Raw genomic sequence first — 25919 nt, forward strand, 5'->3', positions numbered from 1 at the left:
TGAAATCTGGGAGGTGTGATGCATATGGCTTTGTTGTTCTTTCTCAAGACTGTTTTGGCCATTTGGGGTCTTTTGAGGTTCCATACAAATTTTAGGGTTGTTTGTTCTATTTCTGTAAAAAAAAAAATGCCATTAAAATTTTGATGGGGATTGCACTGAATCTATAGATGGCTGTGGGTAGTATGGACATTTTAACAATATTAATTCTTCCAATCATGAGCATGGGACATCTTTCATTTGTGTCTTCAATTTCTTTCTTCAGTGTCTTTTAGTTTTCAGTGTACAGATCTTTCATCTCCTTGGTTAAATTTATTCATTAAGTATTTTATTGTTTTTGATGCCATTGTGACTGGGATTGTTTTATTTCTTTTTCAGAGAATTCATCCTTAGTGTATAGAAACACACACTGATTTTTGTATATTGTATTCTAACAGTTTTTTTTCTCTATGTGTGTGAAGTCTTTAGGGTTTTCTATCTTTAAGATCATATCATTTAAGAAAAGAGATAATTTTACTTCTTCCTTTCCAATTTGGATGCTTTTTATTTCTTTTCTTTGCTTGACTGCTCTGGCTAGGATTTCCATTACTGAGCTGAATAGGAGTGGTGAGAATGGAAACACTTGTTTTGTTCCTGATCTTAGAGGAAAAGCTTTCAACATTTCACCACTGAGTATGATGTTAGCTGTGGGCTTGTCATGTATGGGCTTTATTATGTTGAGGTACATTTCTATATCCAATTTATTGAGAATTTTTGTCATGAAAGGATAATGAATTTTGTCAAATGCTTTTTCTGTATCTATTGAGATGACTGTATGATTTTTAACTTTTCAGTCTATTAATGATTATTGATTTGTGTATGCTGAAACACTTTGGCCTCATAGGGATGAGGCACTTGATCATGGTGTATGATCCTTATAATTTGCTGCTGAATTCAGTCTGCTAGTATTTTGTTGAGAATTTTTGCATTTATATTCATCAGTGGCTTGTGATTTTCTTGTAGTGTCTTTATCTGGTTTTGGTACCAAGGTAATGCTGGCCTTGTAAAATGAGTTTGGAAGGAGTCCCTCCTCCTCTTGAATTTTTTGGAAAAGTTTGAGAAGGACTGGCATTAATTATTCTTTAAATATTTGAATTCACCAGTGAAACCATCTGGTGCTAGGCCTCTCTGTGTTGAGAGGTTTTTGATGTTGATTCATTCTCCTTACACATTATTGGTCTGTTCAGGTTTTCTATTTCTTTTTGATTCAGTCTTGATAGGCTATATGTGTCTAAGAATTTATCTATTTCTTCTAGGTTGTCCAATTTATTGGCATATAATTGCTCACAGTAGTCTCTTATCATCCTTTGTATTTCTGTGTTACCTGTTGTAATGTCTCCTCTTTTGTTTATAATTTTATTTATTTGAGTCTTCTTTTTGCCTTGGTTAGTCTAGCTAAAGGTTTGTCAATTTTGTTTCAAAAAGCCAACTCTTAGTATTATTAATCTTTTCTATTGTTTTCCTATTTTCCACTTCATTTATTTCTGCTCTTATCTTAGCTCTACTCTTTATTATTTCCTTCTGCTAACTTTGGCTTACTTTGTTCTTCTTCTAGTTCCTTGAGGTGTAATGTTAGATTGTTTGAGATATTCCTTTTTTCTTATAGCTATAGTTTGTTCTTAGAACTGCTTTTGCTCCATCCCATACACTTTGGTATGTTGTGTTTCCATTTTTGGTTGTCTCAAGATACTTTTTCATTCCTTTTTAATTTCTTCTTTGATCCATTGGTTGCTCAGAAGTATGTTGTTTAATTTCCATGTGTTTGTGAATTTTCCAGCTTTCCTCCTATTAATGGATATCTAGTTTCATACTTTCGTGGTCTGAAATGATATCTGATATAATTTTTATCATCTTCAATTTGTTGAGACTTGTTTTGTGCATAACATGATCCTAGAAAATGTTTCATGTGTGCTTAAAAAAATATATGTATCATGCTGCTGTTTAATGGAATATTCTATATATGTCTGTCAGATCAAATTGATCTATAGTGTTGTTCAAATCCACTATTTCCTTTTTGATTCTCTGTTGGATGATCTATCCATTGGTGAGAGTGGGGTCTCCAACCAGTATTATACAGCTGGCCCTTGAACAACATGAGTTTGAACTCCATGGGTTCACTTACACATGGATTTTTTTCAATAAATACACTGGAAAATTTTTTGGAGATTTGCAGCAATTTGTAAAAAACTCACAGACAAACCACATAGCTCACAGCCTATCATCACAGAGAAGTGTTTTTTTAATGTAGCAATGTTTCTAATACTATATTATAAATGACTGTAATGCTGTATGCCATAAAAATTTTATAACAATTTATTCATTAGTGTACAGGCTAGGCTACCATGAAGCAATCTTATTGCTGCTTCTTTGTTATCAATGCATGAATCATTATACCTGTAAATAAATATGAATTTCTTTTTCACATTATCTTTTCATTTTGATGTCTGGCATTATTAATACATGTAACACCTATAGCATTTTGTACCACATAAGACAATATTGATGTAGGTACTGACAGAGGATTCATCTTATAAACAGGTGATAAGCTTAATGATAATAATAAGTTTAACATAAGGAGGAGAAAATACATTTGCTGTACTGTATTTACTGACACCACTAAGTTCATAAACTTACAGTACAGTAAATGTATTTTCTCCTCCTTATGATTTTCTTAATAACATGTTCTTTTCTCTAGCTTACTTTATTGTAAGAATAAAGTATGTAATACATACAACATACAAAATATGTGTTAACTGACTGTTTATGTTATTGGTAAGGCTTCAGGTCAACAGTAGGCTATTAGTAGTTAACTTTCGGGGAAGTTAAACATTATGTGCAGACTTTCAACTGTGCGGGGGGGTCGGTGCCCCAGCTCCCACGTTGTTTCAAGAGTCAGCTGAATCACTCTCTCACCTTTTAGCTCTGTTAGTATTTGCTTTATATGTGTAGGTGCTCTGGTGTTGAGTACATAGTCTCCCTTCCATTTGTCAGCTTTTATCCATGTATTTCAGGGCTATGTTACTAAGTGCCTATACCTTAGAATTAGAATTGTTATATCCTCTTGGTGGACTGACCCTTTTATCATTATAAAATGTCTGTCTTTGCCTCTAGCAATTCTGGTCTTAACATACGTTTTGTTGATATTAATGGAGCCACTCCACCTGTCTTTCAATTACTGTTAGCCCAGTACTACTTTTTCCATTCTTTTACTTTCAACTTACTTGTCTCTGAATCTAAAGTGTGTCTTTTGTAGACATAGTTATATGCTTTTAATCCATTTTTCTAATCTTTCATGTCCAATGCCTGGCTTCTCCCAGAGGCAGTTTCTATTGACTGCTATTCACACTATGTATGGGCCATACTTTCCTACTTCTTTGTGAGTCTCAAAATTATTTGTTGAAAACTAGAAATCTTAAATAACATAATATGGCCACTCTGTAAATCAGATTCCTTCCCCTCCCCAGCTTTTGATGTCACTGTTTGTTTACTTGCTTCTCCTGAACTAATTCTGTAAAGTCTATGTTCTTTGCTGTGTGTGGCCACTGAAGTCTCTGCTCAGTTAGCTCAGCAGTCAACCTATTACTGGACAGAGGTTCCCTAAATGCTCTGAATCAGGAAGTAGTCAGCCTGTGCCGTGGGGTTCTGCATGTGCTGAGGCTCCAGGAGGTGGTTCACAAATCTGTCTGAGGCTTCACTTTCTTGTGCAAAATCTCAAAGTCAGGCAGAAGTGAGAACTTAGGGTCTTCTCAAGTTTTTCCTGGGCATGTAGACACAGATTCCCAAATACATTCAGAGCTTACCAAAGCCCCCTTTATGTATCTTATTTCCCAGCTTTTCCTTTTGAGTTTTTTGGTCAGCCTCTTGTTTGTCAGCCTCTTGTTTACCACCATCCCAGGCAGCAGTAGTGTTGAACAACTGCCACATACTCTGGGGAAAAGACTGTTCAGTGAGTGAGCACAGAGTCAGATCAAAGAAAGACAAGCTATGCAAGTGAGGATTTTCCAGGGAGCTGCCAGACAAGTCACATACACGTAATGACAACTCCCTGGGAATGGGGCTTTGAGGAGAGCTCCAAGTTGCCCACTTCAGTGGATGCTAGGCTTTCGGTTTTCAAAGCTACTGTGACTGTGAGGCTATTGGTTTTCAAGATTACTCTGGAGCTGGAGAGAGGGGAATGGTTAACAGGATAAGTGAAAACACCACAAAGCTTTCTGTTCTTATGAAAATTCAGCTGGGTTTTATTTTTTTCCTACAATAAACAGTCTTTAGATTGTTACAAGCATTCTGGTTAATTTCCAGAGTTCTGAAAATGTTTATTTTGGCCATTTTTTGCTAGTGTTCTCACTGTTTTTTGGAGGAACAGATTTTCAGATGTACTGTCATTTAGAAATCTTTCTCCCTGACTGTGATCTTTAGACCCTAATGACTAAAGACTATTTTTAATATCAATAATTAACATCCACATCAAAAATTATCTCTTTTCATAAGTTTTAATTACTTAACACAATAAAATATTTAGATGACAACTTTAAACTGGATGAGAAGCTACTAGTTTTTTCCAAATTATTTTGGAAGATTCATGAGCAGTATGTGTAAAGATCACTGAGTCAAAAATGCTTCTTTAGGACACCAGGAATTTCTATTATAAGGTGTAAATGAAACTTTCATCATTTAATTAACAATTGTTATGTTTTACAACATTTAAAAATAATGCTAAAGTCCCTGGTGTTATTTTAGTTTATAAAATCACACTCATTCTAAATTGTTTTATTTCATTTACTTGCTTGTTTGGTATTGCCTTTTGTATACGTTCACAGTAACTAAACATTGCCTATATTAGTATAAAGATATCAATTTGACTCACATGGACTTTGAAACAGTGATTAGGAAAATAGCAATTGGGGGGGGAAATGGGTATGTAAAGTCAGACCAACAAAAGATAATTCAAACACTCTGGGTCCTCCACAGTAAGGTAGTGTTCTGGGTGCAATCACCCAGAACACTTTGCCTTGATTTGTCTGACCAATGCAGGGAATAAAGATAACCAAGATACATGGCTTTCTATAGGTCAAAGATGCCCAACAACTTCTGGAATACTTGGTTAGTTGAGGCTCTTTAAATCTGCCATTTATTGTCCTCCTCTGACTCACTGGTAATTCTTCTAGGTAAGGTTTAGGAGCAAAAGCAAAGGGTCAGGTCAGTCCATTTTGTGTGTTACTGACATCAGTGTTTAAACACTCCCCAAGTTTTTATACCATTTTTATCAGGGAATAAAAATAAAATAAAGTCTTTATCATCAAGAAACAGTCCTTATGAGACCTGGATTTTTTTTTTCTCCTTGTTATACCAAATTGTATCAAGTAATTTGAAAGACTATTATTCAAACAAATACTGTCCACTGAACAAAGCGAACTCTAATCACTGACTTTGTATCTCAACAATTCATAGGTATCAAAGACACAGTATCATGGTTCTATTCTCTTCTTCCTATTCTATTCTGTTTTCTTTTGAAATTGATTCATGACTTTGGAAAATAGTAGGCCTGCTCTGAAACAAATGCTGGCAGTTGCATGCCAAGGCAGCATTTTCACAGAACTTTCTTATATTCTGAATTCCTTCCCATTAAATGAATAAAACATAGAGATTTAAAAAGGCCTCCTTATGCATTAAGAGGCACAAAAATTATCCTTTGAAATCAATGCAACATTTCCAATCAAATCTGAGATGCTCAATAAGTATAAATCTGTAGATCATTATCTTTAAAATCAGGAGGAATTTTTAACCAAATCTAAAATGGAAAAGCCACAAAAAGAATTCTATTTGAAATCCCAAAATACCAGGTAGGCCCAAATCTTGACTACTTAGCCAATTAAGGTACCATCCTTAATGAGACAAAATATTAATCAAAAAGTAAAAAAAAAAAGAAACCCCAAAACTGGGGGCTCACATTCCCAAACAAATTTAAGGCTATTCTCCCAACATCATTATACTGCCATTTACAAATATATTTTCTTACAAAAGAAAGAGTTGTAAAAAAAAAAAAAGAAAAAAAAAAGAGTTGTTTTATCCATTTGTTTCCTTTTAGAGAGAAATTCTTTGATGAATTTATCACGTCTGAAAAACGTAACTCGGACATGTTTCACATTTAGAACGTTAGGTAAAAAGATCATCCTCAACATAACCCTACTATGTTTGGGGGAGGGAGTAGAAGGTTTCATACACTAAGGGGCAAGAATCTGGAAGAGACAAGTTCTGTAAAGGACCAGATAAGAAATATTTTAGGCTTCACAGGCCATAAGGTCCCTGTGACTACTGAACACCGTCATTTTAGTTTGCAAATGTGTGTGGCCGTGTTCCAATAAAAGTTGGGAAAATCAGCGCGACCATGCTTGTGGGTCACGCTTTGCCGGCCCAGTCTATGAGAAAAGGAAAAGGAGCGGCACTGGTACTGAGGACAAACCACGAGTGGGCATGCAAGCAGATTAGGCGTCCTGATGTATTCTGTGCCTTAATTTCAGGTTTTCCCTTCGTTAAAGTTGTGGCATTTTTTCCCACCCCAGCAGATAATCAACTCCCAACTTTAGTGGTAGCAGACAGCAAAGGAGGAAAGTTAAGAAGAGTTTCATTCTTAACAATGTCACTTAGACACCACACAAACTACAATCTAAAGATGAGCATAAGTGTGACCAAGTCTTTGCTTTGAGCATGCTTCCCTGACAACTAGGAGAATGGAACCTTCTACCAAGCTCCAGCCAAGACCTGACCCACACTCAGCCCTAAGGGGAAGCTGCTGATAGGGCGGCTATCTCAATTGCACATTCATCAGGAAGCAGCCCACAGCATATACTCTGACGGAAAGGTTGAAGAATTAGCAAAATAATCCTAAAATTTTTCATTTTTAATAGCGTAAAACATGCTTTCAGAGAAACTAGAAGCTCCCATGATCCACTGGTAAAATCTGGCTTCATAAATCTTGAGATATTAAAACACAGCAGGCATACCCTCCCACATGACAACTCCCCCTCCTGCAACATGTTACAGTAAGTGCTGAAAAAGCATACTACTGATCTGGTAATTACTTCACTTCTGGAGCTGCTAAAAGCTCCTATTTTGCTTTTGTTTTGTATGCGTCTCTATCAAATAAGCTTAATTGTGCTCTGCTGCCCTCAGGTGTCCATTTTTTAAATTATACATGATTAGTTGGCAAAGCAGGATCCTTTGTAAATTTCCAAACCAGGAAACTATAGCTATAATATTCAAAGTATTCTTTCATAAACCCCAAACACAAGGCTAATGTAAGTGTTAAAAGTTCAACTTTTAGATATATTTGAAATATTACTGGGATTTTTCCTACCACTTGTGTAACACATTGCCATTGAAAAAGGAGCCAGAAATGGCATAAAGAAGAAAAAGATATATGGCAAATGAAAATAATGTTGCAACACAGTGCTTCTCAAAGTGTGGTTCAGGGATCCTGTTCAGGGTGTCCATGAGGTCAAACCTATTTTCATAATAATAAAAACGTTTTTCAGTCTCTCACAAGTTACAGTGGAGTTTTCTAGAAGCTCCATGACTTGTGATATACTGCAAAAGACAAAATGCAGAAGCAGAGAATCTAGCAGTCTACTTACTATTAAACCAAATATGAAAGAGATTGGCAAAAAATTTTAAACGTTATTCTTTTCACTAAATTTTGTTTAAGTATAATTATTGTTCATAAAAAAGTATGTTATTCATTTAATTGGCTTATTAATACTATTTTAAACGATTTAATAAAATGTTTAAATTATCCATTTTAGTTTCTAATATGATAAATCAGATATAAGTAAAAGCTTTTTGGTGGTCCTCGAAATATTTTAAGAGTATAAAGGGATCCTGAGAACGCTGAGAAGTATTTAGTAGCAGCTTCTATCACTGCTTCATAGGAAGTAGTTTCTCTAAAATTTGAGAAGATAAAGGAAAAGACTGCCCTCATTATCAAATTACAAAGACTAACTAACCTCTACTTCTAACTTGATTGTCTAGACAGGCATTAAAGAAAATAATGGGATTAGAGGTCAGAGGTTTCAGTCACCTTCCTCATCTTCATTTCCCCCTCCCTCCCCAAACTATTTGCAGGAAAAAAGAGCAAAACCTGACTTAACAGAGTTTCATCTGCTTTCCTTTATCACCATCTACGAATGAGCAGTGCAAATGTGAAAAGCTCATAATGGTAAGAAAAAGAAGGGATGAAGTGAGTGAATAATGTATCAATGAGATAATCCGAGGCCCCTAAATGAGCCCCACTGACTCAACTGATAAAAGCTATCCTTGTTGTATTTTATAAGTATGAACTGATTCTAAGAAAAGTAAAACTACCAAAAAAAAAAAAAAAAGGTGAAGAAAGAAAGAAGGGGGGAAGGGCAGGGAGAAAGGAATGGAGGAAAGAAAAAAAGTAAAGGCTTTCATTTTGAGGAGTCATGGAAGCCAAGAAAATCCACCAGTGCATGATTAATTCTGACATGCTTAAATAAGGATTCCTATTAAAATCTCGGCAGTTGCCAATTTGACAGTGATGAGAGTCTGGTGGAGTCACTGTGGCTCGGGAGCCCCCACGAGGTGAAAGAAAGACTCCGCACCAGGGAGGTGGAAAAGAGGACTCCAAGGGAAGGAGGCTTATGGAAATAAACACCACCCACGGCTGGAAATCAGATAGAAAAAGAATTCAGAGCCAGGGCTGGCTCTCCTGAAGAGGACACTGAGGAAATGGGGTAGCATGGACACGAAGAGGGGTCCACAGAGAAGACAGCTCTGCAGGAGGGAGGGATGGCAGAGGCAAAACGTACTCAGAGCGGATGCCAGTTACAATGATGACGGCCGCAGACATCCATAGAGAGTCCCTGAGTTATTAAATAACTACCTAGCAACCTCATGGAGATCTGTGCTGCTTTTAAGGGTGGAAATATAAGATAGCACAATATGAAAAGTAAAAGCATTAAAAGTCTTTAATCACAATTCTTACAACAGTCATTTTCTACTTCTGATAATAAACCAAATATTTTACCCACCATTTAAAATTCTAGCATCCTAGAAAGCCAATCTATGAATCAGAAACTCACAATTATCAATGCAGTTTACAGATTGAAAAATAATGAATTCCTATGACCTATCTCAAACTGAACTACACACTACACACACCTTCTTCCCCCTACCAGTATGGTATATTTGCCTTGGTTTTACCCCTTATCCAACCTATAACCCAACACCAAAAAGAGCCAGTAAAGTCCTGCCTCATACAACAAAGCCAGACTACTGAAGATGATGCACGCCAAGTATCCCAAGGACAGAGCATCTGCAGGATGCCCAGCCCGAGACAGGAAGCCACCACTCCAGAGGAACCACACCCTACTCGCTACACCCCACGCACAGGGTGCGCTGGCTCTGCCAATGCCAGAAAGCAGAGACACACCGCAGATAAAACTGCTGCTAAAAATCCCAGGCCTCAGTGTTAAAGGGTAGATTCTGTCACAAAATCTTGATTTAAAATAATGCCCTGGCTACTGCCTTGACCATGGCCTGACCTGGGCAGCACCACCTTGTGGCTCTCTTCCAACTTCTAGCTGCGACACTGGCCAACTGCTGTGCCCCTATCCACCCCCGTCTCTGCTGCAACTCAGTTCTATTTCTAAAACTTCCTCCCATCTCAGGATCCAGTCCTGGTAAGAAGCTCCTGACTACTGTCTTGGCCCTGCTACCTGTCTTCAGCTTCAGCCTCAGCCTCAGCCTCAGATTCAGGAGGCCGAAGCTCGACTATGACTGAAGTACAAGAGAGCTACTTTTAGTTAACAGAGCACACCTGAAGGTAAGTCCAGAAAAGGAAAAGGTTTGAGTTTATTCTAAAATGATAAATCATTTTATTCATGCCATTTCCAATAAAATACAAGGCTTTAAAAAAAAGTTTCAACTCTTTCCTTGTTGATAGTTACAATATTCAATACACCTTAGTTCCAACATAGCAAGAGAAAAATAAACCTTAGAGTTTGTTTTGATAGATATTGATCTATATGTGCAAAAGTCTAATTTACGTATAGATTTCAGATATGAAGAGGCATTTTAAAAATGAGAGATTACTTAGCAAATGTGACCACAATTATAAAATACTTATTTAATCTAAGTGAGTAAAGCACTTGCAGAAAAGTAAAAGCAAGTCCATACTATTGCTAAAATAATGATAAATCATTCATATTTTTTAAAGTAGGTTCAGAAGGGAATCACCATTCTTAGCTCCAGTGAAATGACTATAACATCTGAGCCCACTTAGTGAAGGGTGTGTAATTAAGAGACCCCCGGTGCTTTTCCACCACAGCACCTCAGTTACCTACCACCACCGCTGCAGTTAACCTGACTAAGGGAGGTTAGCCTCACCAGCACTACCAGAGTGAGATATGGCCTCTGATCCTTACCCAGATGGCAGGGAACTTGGAATGGAGTGTACATGCTACAAGTGTTTCTTTAATGACAGAATAAATTGGAAAAAAGGAAGCTAGAAAGACATTCCAACATATGACACTGTATTAGACTCACTGTATTAGTATACCTTCTACCATTGTATTACTAAGATTAGCAGGAAGAACAAAGGTCCATTCCAGTGCATTTTCAACACATCATTCCTAAGCACAGGAAGATTCACAAAGAACAGCTGTAAGAAGTGAACCTCCCAGGTTATACCTCCCCCACTGAAAGCATGAGGATGAGCTTGTCTCAGCACTTCTTAGAAAGGTCATGCTGTTGTACTGCTATTATGACACAATGGTAGGGAAGAAAAGGAAAGTGGTTTATTGGTTCATTTCCCAAGAGGATTACTCTGGCTTTGGACTAAGTAATGAGAGGTGATGACCTAGGCAGTACAGCATAAGGAGAAGGTGAAAAGGGGAAGATGTTAGAAATAATTCACTTTATACTCTTCATGAATGATTCACTTTCAATAAGTCAGACACTGTAACATAATTCAGGCAATCATAATGCAAGAGAAGTTATATCCAGAATTATGAATTAAAAACTTACCACCTAGAAGGAAAATTTATTTTTAAAATGAATCCAGAGGAGGAAAAGAAGAGAAACACATTTTCACACAGTTAGTTTTTACGATAGCTACTATATATTCAACAGACTTGTAACAGCATGCATTGTATACAAGAAAAGTCTAATACACAAAACTTAAACAACAGACAATCCGAAGTATGTAGCACACATTTTAAAAAACAAACCTGAGAACTAATAATCACTAAAAACATGATTTTGAAGGCGATACAGAGAGATTTACTTGTATTCATAATTTTCTCCCTCATATGTAATTCTGCCACTATAGCCATTTGTTATTATGTACGATAATATTAAACTGTTCATTTATATAAACTGTCTCTTATATCCTAGTTGCCAAAAAGAAGTGCGATGCATCATTTAATCTCCTTTCAATTCCTCAAATGTGGAAGACAAAAGCAAATCCAAGATCTGTGGTTCTGAACCTGTGTACAAGAGGCCCTGGGGTGCCCATGGCTTGTTTGGACATCAAGCATGCGGAGTTATCTGAATAAATAACAAACCTCACACCTTTATTTACTGTTATGCTTCAAATTATTGTGATTAATAAGACATATGCTTATGTGAAAGTATTATTAAAGCAATATTAGCTTTTTAAAAAGCAATCCAGCTTTTAATAGAAATAAATCCCCACAAATCTAGCAACTTCCATAGAAGTTCTATGACATCCTCAACCTTTAAATAAGAATCGAACTGTTACTGGATTCTTTTTTTCATTATTACACATTTTCTCAGTCAAAAGAGACTAAATGCACAACTATCATATGTGGACGGGACCTCAAGATATCCAACGTGAAGAAGTTCCTCGTGCTGGGACGCACTGGCTTGGATTAATGTTTATATGTGAACAAGCATAATCAAAAGTGTTTCCTTCAGCTGATAGTTAGGCTAAGAAATTGAGTGGGAGGAAAAGAAGGGGACAGAGTTGCAGCTGTTATCACAAGATGAACAGAGAAGAAAGCAATGAAAACGTGCTTCACTGTTAACAGGAAAACAGAGGTTAGGACAGTACACTGATTGGTCATCCCCATATCAAGTTGAATGAATATTAGACTCTAACACTCATTTCAAGGCTCACACTGTGGGAATCCCAGTACCTCCATTTCCACAAGACATATTATCCACAAATGTCCCCTGAGAACATCTACATTTTCAGTCTATATGATCTCAGGACACATGTTACATATGCCTACAAGTCACTAACATGTTCTAAATTCACCTCCTGCAAACTGCAGAAGGAATTTCCTAGTTGAGTATTGTGAGATTTGTGAAGACGATGTTGAAATTATGATTCTATCACTGTATCTTCTCCTTCACTTTCTTGACAGTAGAACCGTTCTTCCCCCACTCAGTCCATCTTAGTGACTCCATACAGCTCCATTTTGCCTCTCTTAAAGAGGAGCACCATGTTTAAAATAAGGTGTGACCTTTTGGAATAGTAGAACAAATTAGGACCAGTATCTAACTTTTAGTTCTTGTAATGTGGTTTCTTAATTGTAAGATAAATCATATAGCAAATCAAGGGATGATCTAGACTCTTTAATTATAAGAAACATGATTTTCTCTTCAAAATAAGTGGACCTGGGACTATGAAATAATTTTTGTGCTATGTACATGTTGATCTATATTTAACTAAAACATTTTCATTTTCTCTAATATGAACAGTTCAAGTAAATGCTAAAATTCCACTTCTACGAAAGGTGAAAGTTTACATATAATTCTAAATTCTATAATTTCATCCTATACTTTAAATAGAAGATGAGACGGTACATTACCTTGATATTTCAACTAGCAAAAGACCAGGTAAGTTGAGGAGTGTAAAAAAGTCTGAGTTTTAAGACTTACTACTATATTTAGTGAAAACATAGTCGACACTTTCAGATCTAACTCATATCCTCTTTCCACTATTCTAAATCAACCCTAGTAGCTAACCAAAAAACAAAACAAAAACAAAAAACATAAGTAAAAGCTCTGTCTCTGCCATCTAGTGGAGAAAGAAGATACAGAACACACATTATAGCTAGAACAACTCCAGACGTGTAGGCATACGGAATTCACTTAAAATTATGTTCAGTGCTAGCATGTAGAATAAGCTATTTCTTTTTCCAAACGTTTACGTTTACCTACCTGCCATGTAGAGAACGAGGTAAAGGGAGGTAGAGGATAAACACGTATGAACACAAAAGCAAAGATAAGCCCAAAATATTTTGGAGCTCTGTAAGACAGCTTCACACACCTACACTTACATGGCCATGGAGATCTGTGTTAAGAAGCATCATTGCACAGGTGAGGCAATGGACTCCATCTAACAAAAGAGACAAGGACAGAAAGCATTAATTCACTATTTCCTGTTGGACTCCTCAGTATCATTAAAATAGCATACCTATACTTAATTAAGAACCTATGAAAACGCAATACTGTGGCTAGGCAAAATTAATCATATTCATTTGGGGAAACACAAAATAGATAAAGAAAAAGTTATTAAAAGGATCTCAATGCACAGATTTGTACTCTACTGGTGATGAAGTAAATTATTCCTACCCCTGGAGGACAATTTGATAGTATATATCTAAAGCTTTGAAAAAGTGTCCTTTGACACAGCAAACCTACTTCTAGGGCTTTATACTAATGAAATAAGGAGCTACCCAAAACACAAGGATATCTAAAGAAAGACTGCTTACAACGGGGAATGAGTAAATACGACCCACCTAAAACACAATTCTGTTATGTTGAAATCATTAAAAATGTGGTCCAAGTATATATGTTGAAATGGAAAGATATTTTACAATAAAGTATTACATGAAAAACACATTATATGCAGTATGATTCTATTTAAATATAATACATCTAGAATGATATATAACATAACATTAAAAGAGATTATTATCTCTGGATAGTAAAATTATAATTTTTATCTTTTTTATTTAAAGTTTCTCAATTTTCTATAAGATATAGAAATGAAAATAAATTATTTAATACTTTTACTTTTTTTATTTTCTGGGAAGAAAGTGAATTAGGAAAGAAGCAAAAGTTAAAGAAAACCAAGATTTGCATCTTCCAATGTTTACTCTTTGGGTATTAGTTCTCTGGCTAAAAATATATAGACAGAAATAGTTATCCTTTTTCTTGCCATTCTTTAAAGGCAACAGTTAGGTTGACTGGTCCAGGATGTACAAGAGGCCCAGACAAAAGTGAAATACTGAAATAATCACTGAAGATTTAAAAATTAATATTTAGGGGAAAAACGTTACCCAAACCAGCAAGGTCATTTCACAATTATATGGAAACATCACTTTCTCTTCTTACTTTACAAAGGAAAAGAAAAAGCACTAAGAGTTAAGCTTCTCATTTCCAAACCTTAGGATTAGTTCTCCTTATTCTCTCCCTGCAATTCTCAATCCAAGTAAAGTAGACAATAGCAGTTGCAGATGCAGAAAAATCTTATTAATTTATACTAAATGTACAAAAAAGCTTGTCCAACTACTGAATTCATGAATTAAAGATAGCTTATCTTCCAAAATATGCCTCTGAGTTCAGCAGGTGATTTCTCTATGCGGACTATCTCTAAGTAGATGCTACTAAATGCTTAAAAGTGTATGTATTCCAGTATTCTAAATACACATAAAACAAATTCTTGAATGTATTTATAAAACTCAGCAGCTAACTCTCAAATATCCTTATCAACAGCCAATTGAGCACACAAATCCGTAGTCCTTGTTTCACTTAGTAATGTCAACATCTTCTTAGATTTGAAGAAGGTTCTAATAAAAACAATCCACTTCTATACCTTTCATTCTCTAGTCAAGGCCGACAGTGATACAGACAGTGAATAAATGGTCTACATATAGTCAAAGGAATAAAGACAGTTCCTATTTTACGGATAGGAATGTGACTTTAACAGTCAGTTAATTTAGCTATAGCCTGCAGGGCAGAGGCAGCAGGAGCAATCACTTTAGTCAGTATAAAGTACACTGACACAATGTTAATTGGCAATACGGAAGCTAAGAGATAATTGTAATTTCTAGTGCATCTAGTCTCAGTGATTTATTCCAGAACTTGTAAGTTTATGAAAGATACTCCAATTGTAAGTGAATATGCTTGACTTCAAACCCTGAAAACTTTGCTTTATTATAAGAATTGAAACGGAGAAATGACCTCTCTTCATAGGATATATCAAAAATTAAATAGTTTAAAGTTGCTTTTTAAAATAGTATACACAAATATAGATCATTAAAATCATAAACCAGAGTCAGTGGTCAGTATTGTAATAATGAATGTCCAAAAAAAGCACCAGAGACACACCACAAACTCCAGTGAGATTTGCAAATGTTTCCAAAACTAACCATAAAACTATACACGCACTTCATCAAGAAGCTTAGAGATCAGGTGTATTGGAAGAAGAAAGAAGAAAACTAGCATTTCACTTATTACAATGCACACTGACATAAAATCTCAGTGACAAACCATGAGCAATTTAAAGAAAGTATACTGTCATACTATGGAACTGGAAAATGGAGTAAAAGTAACTAAAACAAGAGTAAAGAATATCATGCAGTCATTAAACATCATGGCTTTTAAAGAATATTTGATAACATGAGAAAATGCTCACAATGAAAGGGAAAGACAGTAGGAAACAAAACTCTGTAATGATTCCAATTTGACATAAAATATTGTACAAATAGACTAGAAGGAAGTAAATCAAACTGTTAGTAACAGTTATCTCTAGGTAATTAGAGATAACTAGATGATTTTCATTTTCTTCTGTATAATTTTCCATATTTTCCATAATAAAATGTAACCTTCACATTGAGGAAAACAGACAGCCCTTGTTAAGAAAGAAATTCAAGCATTTCCATCAGATTACCTTGTGAAGCAATGGTATCTGGGTTACAATAAAAATATCTATTGGAGAAGTGTACTAAAACTCTCTCTCGTTCTTGGGTTTCTCCCACAAGAGAAAATGCTTTAAAGAAATACCTAAAAAAGAATTAAGGGGGAAAAGGTGAAGTTTTAGAAAATGTTACCATACTCTCTATGTTTGATGGTTAAAGTTAATCCATTTAAACATAAGAAATTAACAATACAAAGTAAGATATCCTATAGTTAGTTTTTAAAAATCACTTACTAGATGGCCATTCAACATAAATTTATATTGATGTTTATATTATAGGAACTGTCAATATAAAAGATGACAGAGCAATAACATGGTGGCCAATACATCAAAAAAAAGCCTTGGGAAGGTGGGTGATTTCCACATATGTTAAGTGTCAAGTAGCCATTTTAAAAGATCAGTCGGATAAAAACTAAAGAACACAAGTCTGGATGCATAACCATGTAGGCTATGTTTTAAACTTTTTTTTTTTTTTTTAAATTTTTTGGCCATGCCACGCAGCATGTGGGATCTTAGTTCCCCAACCAGTGATCGAACCCACAGCCCCTGGCAGTGTGGCGTCTTAACCACTGGACCACCAGGGAAGTCCCCTGTAGACTATGTTTTAAAACTTGACAAAGATCACAGGTTTTTGTCATTTTGTTACATGACTGTAATCACCACCGACCCACTATTAAAATTACAATTATATCGTCTTATGCACAGTAGATTTTTTTTTATTCAAACAGAAAGTCACAAAAATTATCCTCATCAGTTCACTCAGTCCCATGTAATTAATTATTTTTCATCTTGAACTTTTGTTAGCACTTTTATGAATTCATCAGTTTTCCATTAGCACAGTAGATTTCTGTTAATTTTATTTTGCCTATTATCACCACCATATATTATTAACTTGCTACATGAGGAAGAAATTGGAAAATAAAACCTTAATTTATTTCTTAAATTAGGAATACCAATCTAGATCAATCTAGATCAGAGTCACTGAGAGTACTGTCTATTATAGATGTATCCAGGACCCTCACTTGACAAAGTAGATGCATTTACCTGAACATGAGATGGGAAGGAAAAAAATCATTTAAAATGCCCTAAGAAATCTTACTTTTGAAAGAAACATACAATAAAACATATTTCAATGATGGAAAGTGTTGCTGTCTTCCTTATCTGTAGTTAATCTAAATTATGTTGATCTAACTTTAATTTTTCTTAACTTTTTTTTATAAACCATATGAGAGAGCAAAGCAAAAATACAGATCTCTCCCCCACCCTTACCTGTTTTCATTGACAAACCCATGAGTACCCTTGATTCACACAAAGAGCCAGAGACTAACTCACTGCTGTGCATTCTAACGGAACATCCTCCCTTCACCTCCCAGGCCTCAGTTTCCTGATTTGTAACACTAGAGCATTACACAAGATGATCTCAGAATTCCTCCAGGCTGTGACACGTTATAAAGTTTATAAGATTAAATGCTTACTGGGTTTTACCTTCAGCTGCGCTTAGAAATTTATACTATGGTATCGTGTGAGACGTGAGGGTCAGTGTGTTTCCAACACCTTCACTTGAACAGATCAGCAAAAAGCGCTACTGTCTGAAACAGTTTTACAGATACTTTCTGCTGATTATTATGTTGATATTCATTTTTATCCCATTCATTAGTTAATTCCAAAGTACTGTCTTAAAGGGCTATTTGGCTACTGTAAAAAATGATTAGGAAAATTCTAATTCTACGGTCTGTAAACTGTGCCTTTTTAAGGCATTCAAAAACCAAATTCCCACAGATTCCATTTCTCCAAGACTTACTTTGCCACCATTCTTTACTAGGTCGTCTACTTGGTGCAGGATATGAGTTCATGTGTGATTTCATAAAAACAATATATTTTTCCCACTTTCCACCATGTTTAATATCTGTAATACAATCTGAGCTAAGATCACAAAGTAACTGTGGGTTTAAAAAAATAAAAATCAGATTTTAGCTTCAGCACATTATTTTCTCTTCTCAGAATTAATTATTTAGAAGCAAAGAAGAACAGAAGTGATGTTTAATCATACCTGAGAGACTGATCCAGTGTCATTCCTGTAAAATCAAAAAACTTCAAATATTCTTCCGCAACTAGTTTGCTAAATTCATTGCTATAAGAAAACAGAATAGACTTGGTTATTAAAATCGAAGCCATCAGAACACGCACATACCCCTACAAGGATACACTCAGACACCATCCTTGGAATGGGACGTACTTCTTGCCTAGGTGCTTTGCCACATCCGATCTTTTGAATCTGTCTAGTTGATAAAGACGTTTGGCCAACCTTTTGGCTGCTTCTACGTTGCTGCTGGTACCATTACTGAGACTTCCTGAGGTTTCCTTTTCCAGAATTTCAGTACTCCCCATTTCAGAATGAGCCTCTAGCAGTGTTGTTTTCACCCCAGCGTTGCTGTGAGAATTGATAAAGAAGAAAACAAAAGAATAGAAAAGATTGTTCTTGTGTGGCAAAAAGGAAAGTAGCTAATGAAATTATCACAATATTGTAGAACAAATGAAAAAACTATTTTAAATGATAGCATCTTATGCTTAATTATTCATAAAAATATTTTCAGTTGCTATATTTTAACATACTAGAGAAGTGATTACTTAAACCCTAGATGAGCAGTTCTCAAACCATTTGGTCTCAGGACGTTTATATTCTTGAAAGTATAGAGGACTCCAAAGATCTCTGTGTATGTAGGTTATATCTAGTGATATTCACTGTATGAGTAATTAAAACAGAAAAATTTAAATATTCATTTAAAAATAATAAATCCATTTCATGAATATAAATAATACATTTTTATTAAAAATAACTATATTTTCCAAAACAATAATATAATATTTAATGAGACAAGCAACAGTGATTTACATCTTTTACAAATTTCTTTAATGCCTGGCACACTAGAAGACAGCTTGATTCTCAGAGCCATTTCTACATTCACTCAGTAATAATACATCATTTTGTTTGAAAATATTAAGAAAATCTGGCCTCACAGAAATATTTAGTTAGAAAAATAGGGAGTATTTTAATATCCTTAATTGTGGATATTCTTTTTCCATATGATGATGCCAAAATAAAACAAGTGGTAGTCTCTTAAAAGTTAGCTGCAATATAGAATCTAAACTTGTATCAATGAACTTTTTGTACTCATATTAAAAACAACTCACACTTTGAATACATCTTACCCAGGCATGATTCTGCCACATGAATTGGTCACTTGCAAAATATCTGTTGACACATCTTATTATTTTAAAAAATAACATTTATTAATGTCACCACTAATATCCTCAGAAAAGTCTTTAAGTACTGGGAAGCTGCCAAACTTTTGGTGGTAGATACAAGTTTTCCAAAATTCTAATTTTTGATTGAAACTTAAATTTTACCATTGGCAACAAAAACTGATGGTTGTTTTCATTAAAGTAATTAAGTAACTCTGTTTTCAAGAAAATGTTTGCCAAAACCACAGTTTATCAGTCAGACTTTGAAGGAAAATGACATTTCCATGAAAAAAGCAACTAGTTTATAGCTTACAACTCAAACTACATGAGTGCTGTTCCTAGACAGCGCTTCATGCATATTTTCCATTTCACTGCATGTGAAATTAAAAAGGCAGGTACCCAAGTGTTGAAAAGCAATTAATTGGTACTGCTTTATCAAGGACATCTTTAGGTGAAACTGCCCTTTATTTTTATTTTGAATGCATGGCAGTGAAGAATGTAACAACTAGAACAGTTTGGTGCTACTACTTTGATTTGTGCTAAGGCCCCCACCATTGTTTTTGTACCATCAGTGCGTATCAACACAGTGAAAAAGGAAAACAATGCTGCACTGTTATTATAAAAATAATTTTGGCCTCACAAACCCATTGAAAGGGTCTCAGGAAGCCGCACAACCACACTGTGAGAACCTCTGCTCTAGCCGGGTGCTGCAGCATACATCTGTAACACTAAAACCAAGAACACTGTGATTTCCAGACCTTCCTTTGGACTTCTAACAGAACAAAGCTATGTTCATGGTAAACTACTTGTGCTTAAGTAGTCTTCCAACACACTTACTGTAGACTCTAAAGCAGACATAGAATTTTTCTGCAATGAACCAGAGAGTAAATATTTCAGACTTGCAGGCCACATAAGGACCCTGTCACACATGCTTCTTTGTTTTTGTTGTTTTTTCACAACCTTTAAAAATGTAAAAGCCATTCCAGGCTACACTGAATCCTAGTCTGCAGGCCCTTGCCCTATCCCATAGCTCTTTAACTTGGCCCAAATTATAAGTAGAGAACAATTTATTGTCTAAACCAGGACACTCTGAAAAGGAAACAGGGATGATAAAATCATTAAATATGTAGTTATAATTGTTACAAGGTATAAAAATAAAAAAGCATTACCAATAAAAAAAATTAGTTGTAAACTTATAAAAATCATTACAGCAAAGTGAAGACATTTTTAAACAGAACTACTTAATCTCTATTTTGTCACTTGTTCTACCTAACTTACCATTTCCCATTTCCCACTGACCCAGCAACTAAGTGGTAGCCTGGCAGCTTCACTGTCACTCAGTGCAGCTGGGCTACTGCAAAACCAGCTGGTGCACCAAGGAGCGCCTGGGGGCTGCAGAGTCCCCGGCGCCCCCAACCACTGGCAGACTCTAGCAGCCCCTCTCCAAGCTCACTTATCAGCAAGCACTGCACAAGCTATCTCTGAAAGGAGCTTTAAGGGGAGGGAAAAGGGAGAGAGAGTATCCCACATAGTCTTTTAGACTCAACTATGTGAAATTTCTGTTCAATGCACACGTCAGCTCACACATTCCAGATGAGACTGTGGAGAAGCTGGAAGTACAAAGTGGAAGGTTACAAACCCATGCTGACTTATTTTACTGCAACTATTAATGATAATACTTCATTTTTTTAAAGTCAAAGTCAAATGCTAAACCACAGTCAACACCAAGACAACAGACACAAACCGGAACTGACCCAGGCAAACCAAGATGTTTGGTAACCCTCCCTAAGCAATCAGCCACCTTAAACAATTTTCCAACAGAAATACCCACCAATTAAAATAAATTGCTTCATTATGATGAATTCTTCGTGTAAATACATTTAAATATTTTTTCATCCTAAACTTTCCTTTATAAAGTTCACATTACCAGCCAGTTTTGTGAAATTTACGTTATCAGAAAACTGAATATTTAATTTTTATATACAGCAAATCTGTAAGTAAATTCATAGAGGACATCTCTTTTAAAGGTCAGCTCACACTTTGTGTTTTCCTAAATAAGTGGTGAAAATGTAAAATATTTACTCTAAGAACTAGCTGAGTTACAATCAAGTAGTTTTTACAATTATGAAAAGAAAATCCCTGGAGTTGTGCTCCCGTGCATCCTCTTACTCTGCACATTAGCTATTGTGTGGAACAAACAATGTCAAAGAAAGGATTTTCTTCTCAATTAAACTGCTACTTAGTATTGTTCACTTCTCAGCGCAAATTCACGGCATGTATTTAATCACTCCATAAAAAAAAGTAATTATACCACATACATAGTACTGCAAAGATGTTGTTCAAATACAACAGACTTATCCTAACGACATTGTATTTTTTAAATGCGGTATTGATTCCTATTCCTATGTTTCTCATTCCTCATGTTTGCTGCCTCTTTCTCCTATCCTGCCCAGTCTACTTCACCTCATTTTCCTCACATTCACCAGAAGGAGGTAATTTAAAAATGTGTATGAATCAGACTTCTCCAGATCTTCTTGAGAAAACCTTCAGTAAAAAGGAAAATAAGGAATAAAATGAAGATAAATACTTCCACTCCTAGATGGCTTCATTCTGCCCCAATCACAATTTATGAGAGAACATGAACAAGAACAGAGATTGCCCCTTTTAAGTCAGAAAGCCTGGCAATATGATGGCAATACCAACTCACCAGCAGTATGACAGACACCAAGAACGCATATCTTGGAGCCAAGGGTGCGCCAGGGCCATGCTTCCTCTCACAAGCCCCTTCCCAGGACTCTTCATCCCCCATCTCCACTGTCTGCTGGTCCACTAGGGCTTCCAAGGACCTGGCTCCCTGTGAGGTCATATGACTATGACCTCGCACTCTTGCAAGTGTTTACTGTTGGGGTTTCTGTAATGTTTTTACACTCCTAATAAAAACAGAAGCCAGAACACAGGGGCCACTGTATACCAAAAGCATACACAACAATGGCAGCCCTGCCTTGTTCACACTTGATAAAGCAAACTGGATGACCCCTCTCAGCGGGAGGGACAATCCCGTTTTGTTTCCTGGAATACACAAGACATTGTCCATCTAGCCTGCTGAGTGTTAGATGTTTTCAATAGTTTGAATTTTCCATTCTTTTCTACAGTTCCGCTTTTCTTCTTGATCAAGTAACTTAAATCTCCTAAGGCGAAATCCTTACCAGTCACTTAAATATAGAAAAGACTTCCCAAAGGTTCTCCCTGTGATATATATAAATGCTTCACTAAGGCCTATACCTCACACCTCCAAACATATGTGGTTACACTCTATCATCAATATCATCAAAAGAAGGATCAGATCACTGAGTCTGACCACCAAGCCTTTTCATAACCTTTTTATCACACTGATTACTGCGTTTTCCAAATAAAATTAATAGGACACCCAGTTAAATCAGAATTTCAGATAAACAAAAAACAATTTTTACTGAAAGTATGTCTCAAAAATTGCATGGGGCATACTGACACTAAAAAAATTATTCATTATTTATCTGAAATTCAAATTTAATTTAAATTTAATTTATGGTATCCTGACTTTATCTGGTAACCCTATCTCCTGAATGCTTGTTCTAAATCAGACTCCTTCTGGGTTTGTTTCGACTTGCTTCTGTGATTTAATTTTTAGTCCTACTATTTTTCTATTGTCTTATCAAGACCTTCTCTCAATTGACTATGATCTGCTGATTCTTCCCTACTGTCCTTCAAATACAAAAGGAAAACCCTCTTTTCTCTGTATTTTCACCCTTCCTTCCCAGCCTGCATACTGCCACCATGGATGTGATAAAACGTCTCCTTCACAAATATCCTACACAAGGTAAAAGCCCATGCTCTGCGGCATGTCATTAAGGCCCTTCACAAGCCAACCCCAACTGCCCGTTTAGATTGGTCACCTCCATCGTCTTCATGCTTGGGCCGCACAGAGATGTGAGCTGTGCTCTTACACTCCCTTCCCACGTCCTTCCCTTTGCCACTCCTGTCACCCCCACCCTAAAATCCTGGGGTTCCCAAAATTCTGCAAACTCAGTGATCCTACAAGAACCCAAGTGAAATAACAGCTTTTCTAAGACTCATACTCCAACCCCTCGGCTGCATTCTCAGAGCACCTGGATATTACAGATCTGCTTTTTTAAAGTCCCCCCTCTCTCACCTACCACTATCTTAAATTTCACTTTGTATCCACATCAGAAGAGTAGGCTGAGGTTAATCAACAGCCATCTGTTAAAAGAACGCAGAACTGAGCAAGCAGCTGTGTCCACATCCTTCGAGGTCTTCTGCATTCTGCCAGCAATGACATGGGGCACTAACTTTCTAGTTCAGTATAACCGATCCTGAAAAGTTCTAAGGAGACTGACATCAGCAGAGAGTACCAGATACACCGTCTTAGTTCATATTTTCTTTGAGTTTAAATTTTGTAAATGTCTTTAAATTTTTATTTAATTGTGGTAATAAAACTGGGATAAAAAAATAAACTAGGCTAAGGTGTGCCCCCTGCATTTAGAAAACAACAACAGTCACCTAGTTCAATTTCATACATAAGCTAGTCAGAGGCAAGTCAGAAGAATCTCAAAGAGTGCGAGGAAACAACTCCAGTCACAAGTGGAATAAAAGGACCAGAAGGGAGCACTATGACCCAGCTGCCATTCTGCAAGCTGAGGATGCAGTCACAGAGGCCTGAAACCAGCAGACTCAGGGAAGCCAGAATGAAGTCGGTCAAGAAGAGTTCTAAGTACAACACTGTAAGTGAGATACACTTAAAACCCAGAAGCATAAATCACCTCCAAGAAAGGAAAGGAAATTTTCTTGGCCACCATTATCTATGGCCTTTATTTCTCAGGCAGAGCAGAGATAGCACCTAATCTAATCTTTTAAAAACATATTCCTTTTAACAAAACTTTTTTTAAATTATTTTATTTTGTTTTTTATTGAAGCATAGTTGTATTAGTTTCAGGTGTATGGCAAAGTGATTCAGTAATACATACATATATATCTATCCTTTTTCAGATTCTTTTCCCTTATAGGTTATTACAAAATATTGAGTATAGTTCCTTGTGCTATACAGTAGGTCCTTGTTGGTTATCTTTTTTATATATAGTAGTGTGTATACGTTAACCCCAAACTCCTAATTTATCCCTCTCCACCTCTTCCCCTTTGGTAACCATAAGTTTGTTTTCTATGGCTGTGAGTCTATTTCTGTTTTGTATATTAAGTTCATTTGTACCACTTTTTTTTTTTAGATTCCACATATAAGCGATATCATACGATACTTGTCTTTGTCTGGCTTACTTTACTTAGTATGATAATCTCTAGGTCCATCCATGTTGGTGCAAATGGCATTATTTCATTCTTTTTTATGGCTGAGTAATATTCCATTGTTTGTATACACCACATCTTCTTTATCCACTGCTCTGTTGATGGGCATTTAGGTTGCTTCCATGACCTGGCTATTGTAAACAGTGCTGTAATGAACACTGGGGTGCATGTGGCTTTTTGAATTATGGTTTTCTCTGGATATATGTCCCTGAATGGGACTGCAGGATTATATGGTAGTTCTATTTTTAGTTTTTTAAGGAACCGCCATACTGTTCTCCATACTGGCTGTACCAATTTACATTCCCACCAACAATGTAAGAGGGTTCCTTTTTCTCCAACCCTCTCCAGCATTTATTATTTGTAGACTTTTTGATGATGGCCATTCTGATCAGTGTGGAGTGATACCTCATTGCAGTTTTGATTTGCATTTCTCTGATAATTAGCAATGCTGAGCACCTTTTTATGTGCCTCTGGGCCATCTGTATGTCTTCTTGGGAGAAACGTCTATTTAGATCTTCTGCCCATTTTTGGACTGGGTTGTTTGTTTTTTGATATTGAGCTGCATGAGCTGCTTGTATACGCTGGAGATTAAGCCCTTGTTGGTCACATTGTTTGCAAATATTTTCTCCCATTCCGTAGGTTGTTTGTTTGTTTTGTTTATGGTTTCCTTTGCTGTGCAAAAGCTTCTAAGTTTAATTAGATCCCATTTGTTTACTTTTGTTTTTATTTCCGTTACTCTAGGAGATGGATCCAAAAAGATATTGCTGCGATTTACGTCAAAGAGTGTTCTGCGTACTTTTTCCACTAGGAGCTTTATAGAATCAAGTCTTACATTTAGATCTTTAATCCATTTTGAGTTTATTGTTGTGTATGGTGTTAGGAAGTGTTCTAATTTCCTTCTTTTACATGTAGCTGTCCAGTTTTCCCAGCACCACTTATTGAAGAGACTGTCTTTTCTCCATTGTATATTCTTGCCTCCTTTGTCATTGATTAATTGACCACAGATGTGTGGGTTTATTTCTGAGCTCTCTAATCTGTTCCATTGATATATGTTTGTTTTTGTGCCAGTACCATACTGTCTTGATTACTGTAGCTTTGTAGTATAGTCTGAAGTCAGAGACCCTGATTCTTCCAGCTCTGTTTTTCTTTCTCAAGATTGCTTTGGTTATTTGAGATCTTTTGTGTTTCCATACAAATTTTTAAATTTTTTGCTCTAGTTCTGTGAAAAATGCCATTGGTAATTTGTAGGGATTGCACTGAATCTGTAGATTGCCTTGGGTAGTATAGTCATTTTGACAATATTGATTCTTCCAATCCA

At 36.0% G+C, this 25919-nt stretch overlaps 1 protein-coding gene across 4 annotated transcripts in view; it reads right to left on the reverse strand.

The window, feature by feature from the left end:
- PSD3 (pleckstrin and Sec7 domain containing 3) overlaps positions 1–25919 on the reverse strand; it is a 550392-nt gene that overhangs the window by 272969 nt on the left and 251504 nt on the right. For all 4 annotated transcript variants that reach the window (XM_036838889.1, XM_036838891.1, XM_036838890.1 and 1 more), the window contains 4 exons: positions 18243–18437; positions 18057–18137; positions 15980–16092; positions 13362–13420 (listed from right to left, as the gene is read on the reverse strand). In XM_036838889.1, the coding sequence (XP_036694784.1) occupies positions 13362–13420; positions 15980–16092; positions 18057–18137; positions 18243–18437 (448 nt within the window). The remainder of the gene's footprint in view (positions 1–13361; positions 13421–15979; positions 16093–18056; positions 18138–18242; positions 18438–25919) is intronic.

This window comes from Balaenoptera musculus, chromosome 21 (assembly GCF_009873245.2).
Source record: "Balaenoptera musculus isolate JJ_BM4_2016_0621 chromosome 21, mBalMus1.pri.v3, whole genome shotgun sequence".
In the NCBI taxonomy this organism is placed as follows: Eukaryota; Metazoa; Chordata; class Mammalia; order Artiodactyla; family Balaenopteridae; genus Balaenoptera; species Balaenoptera musculus.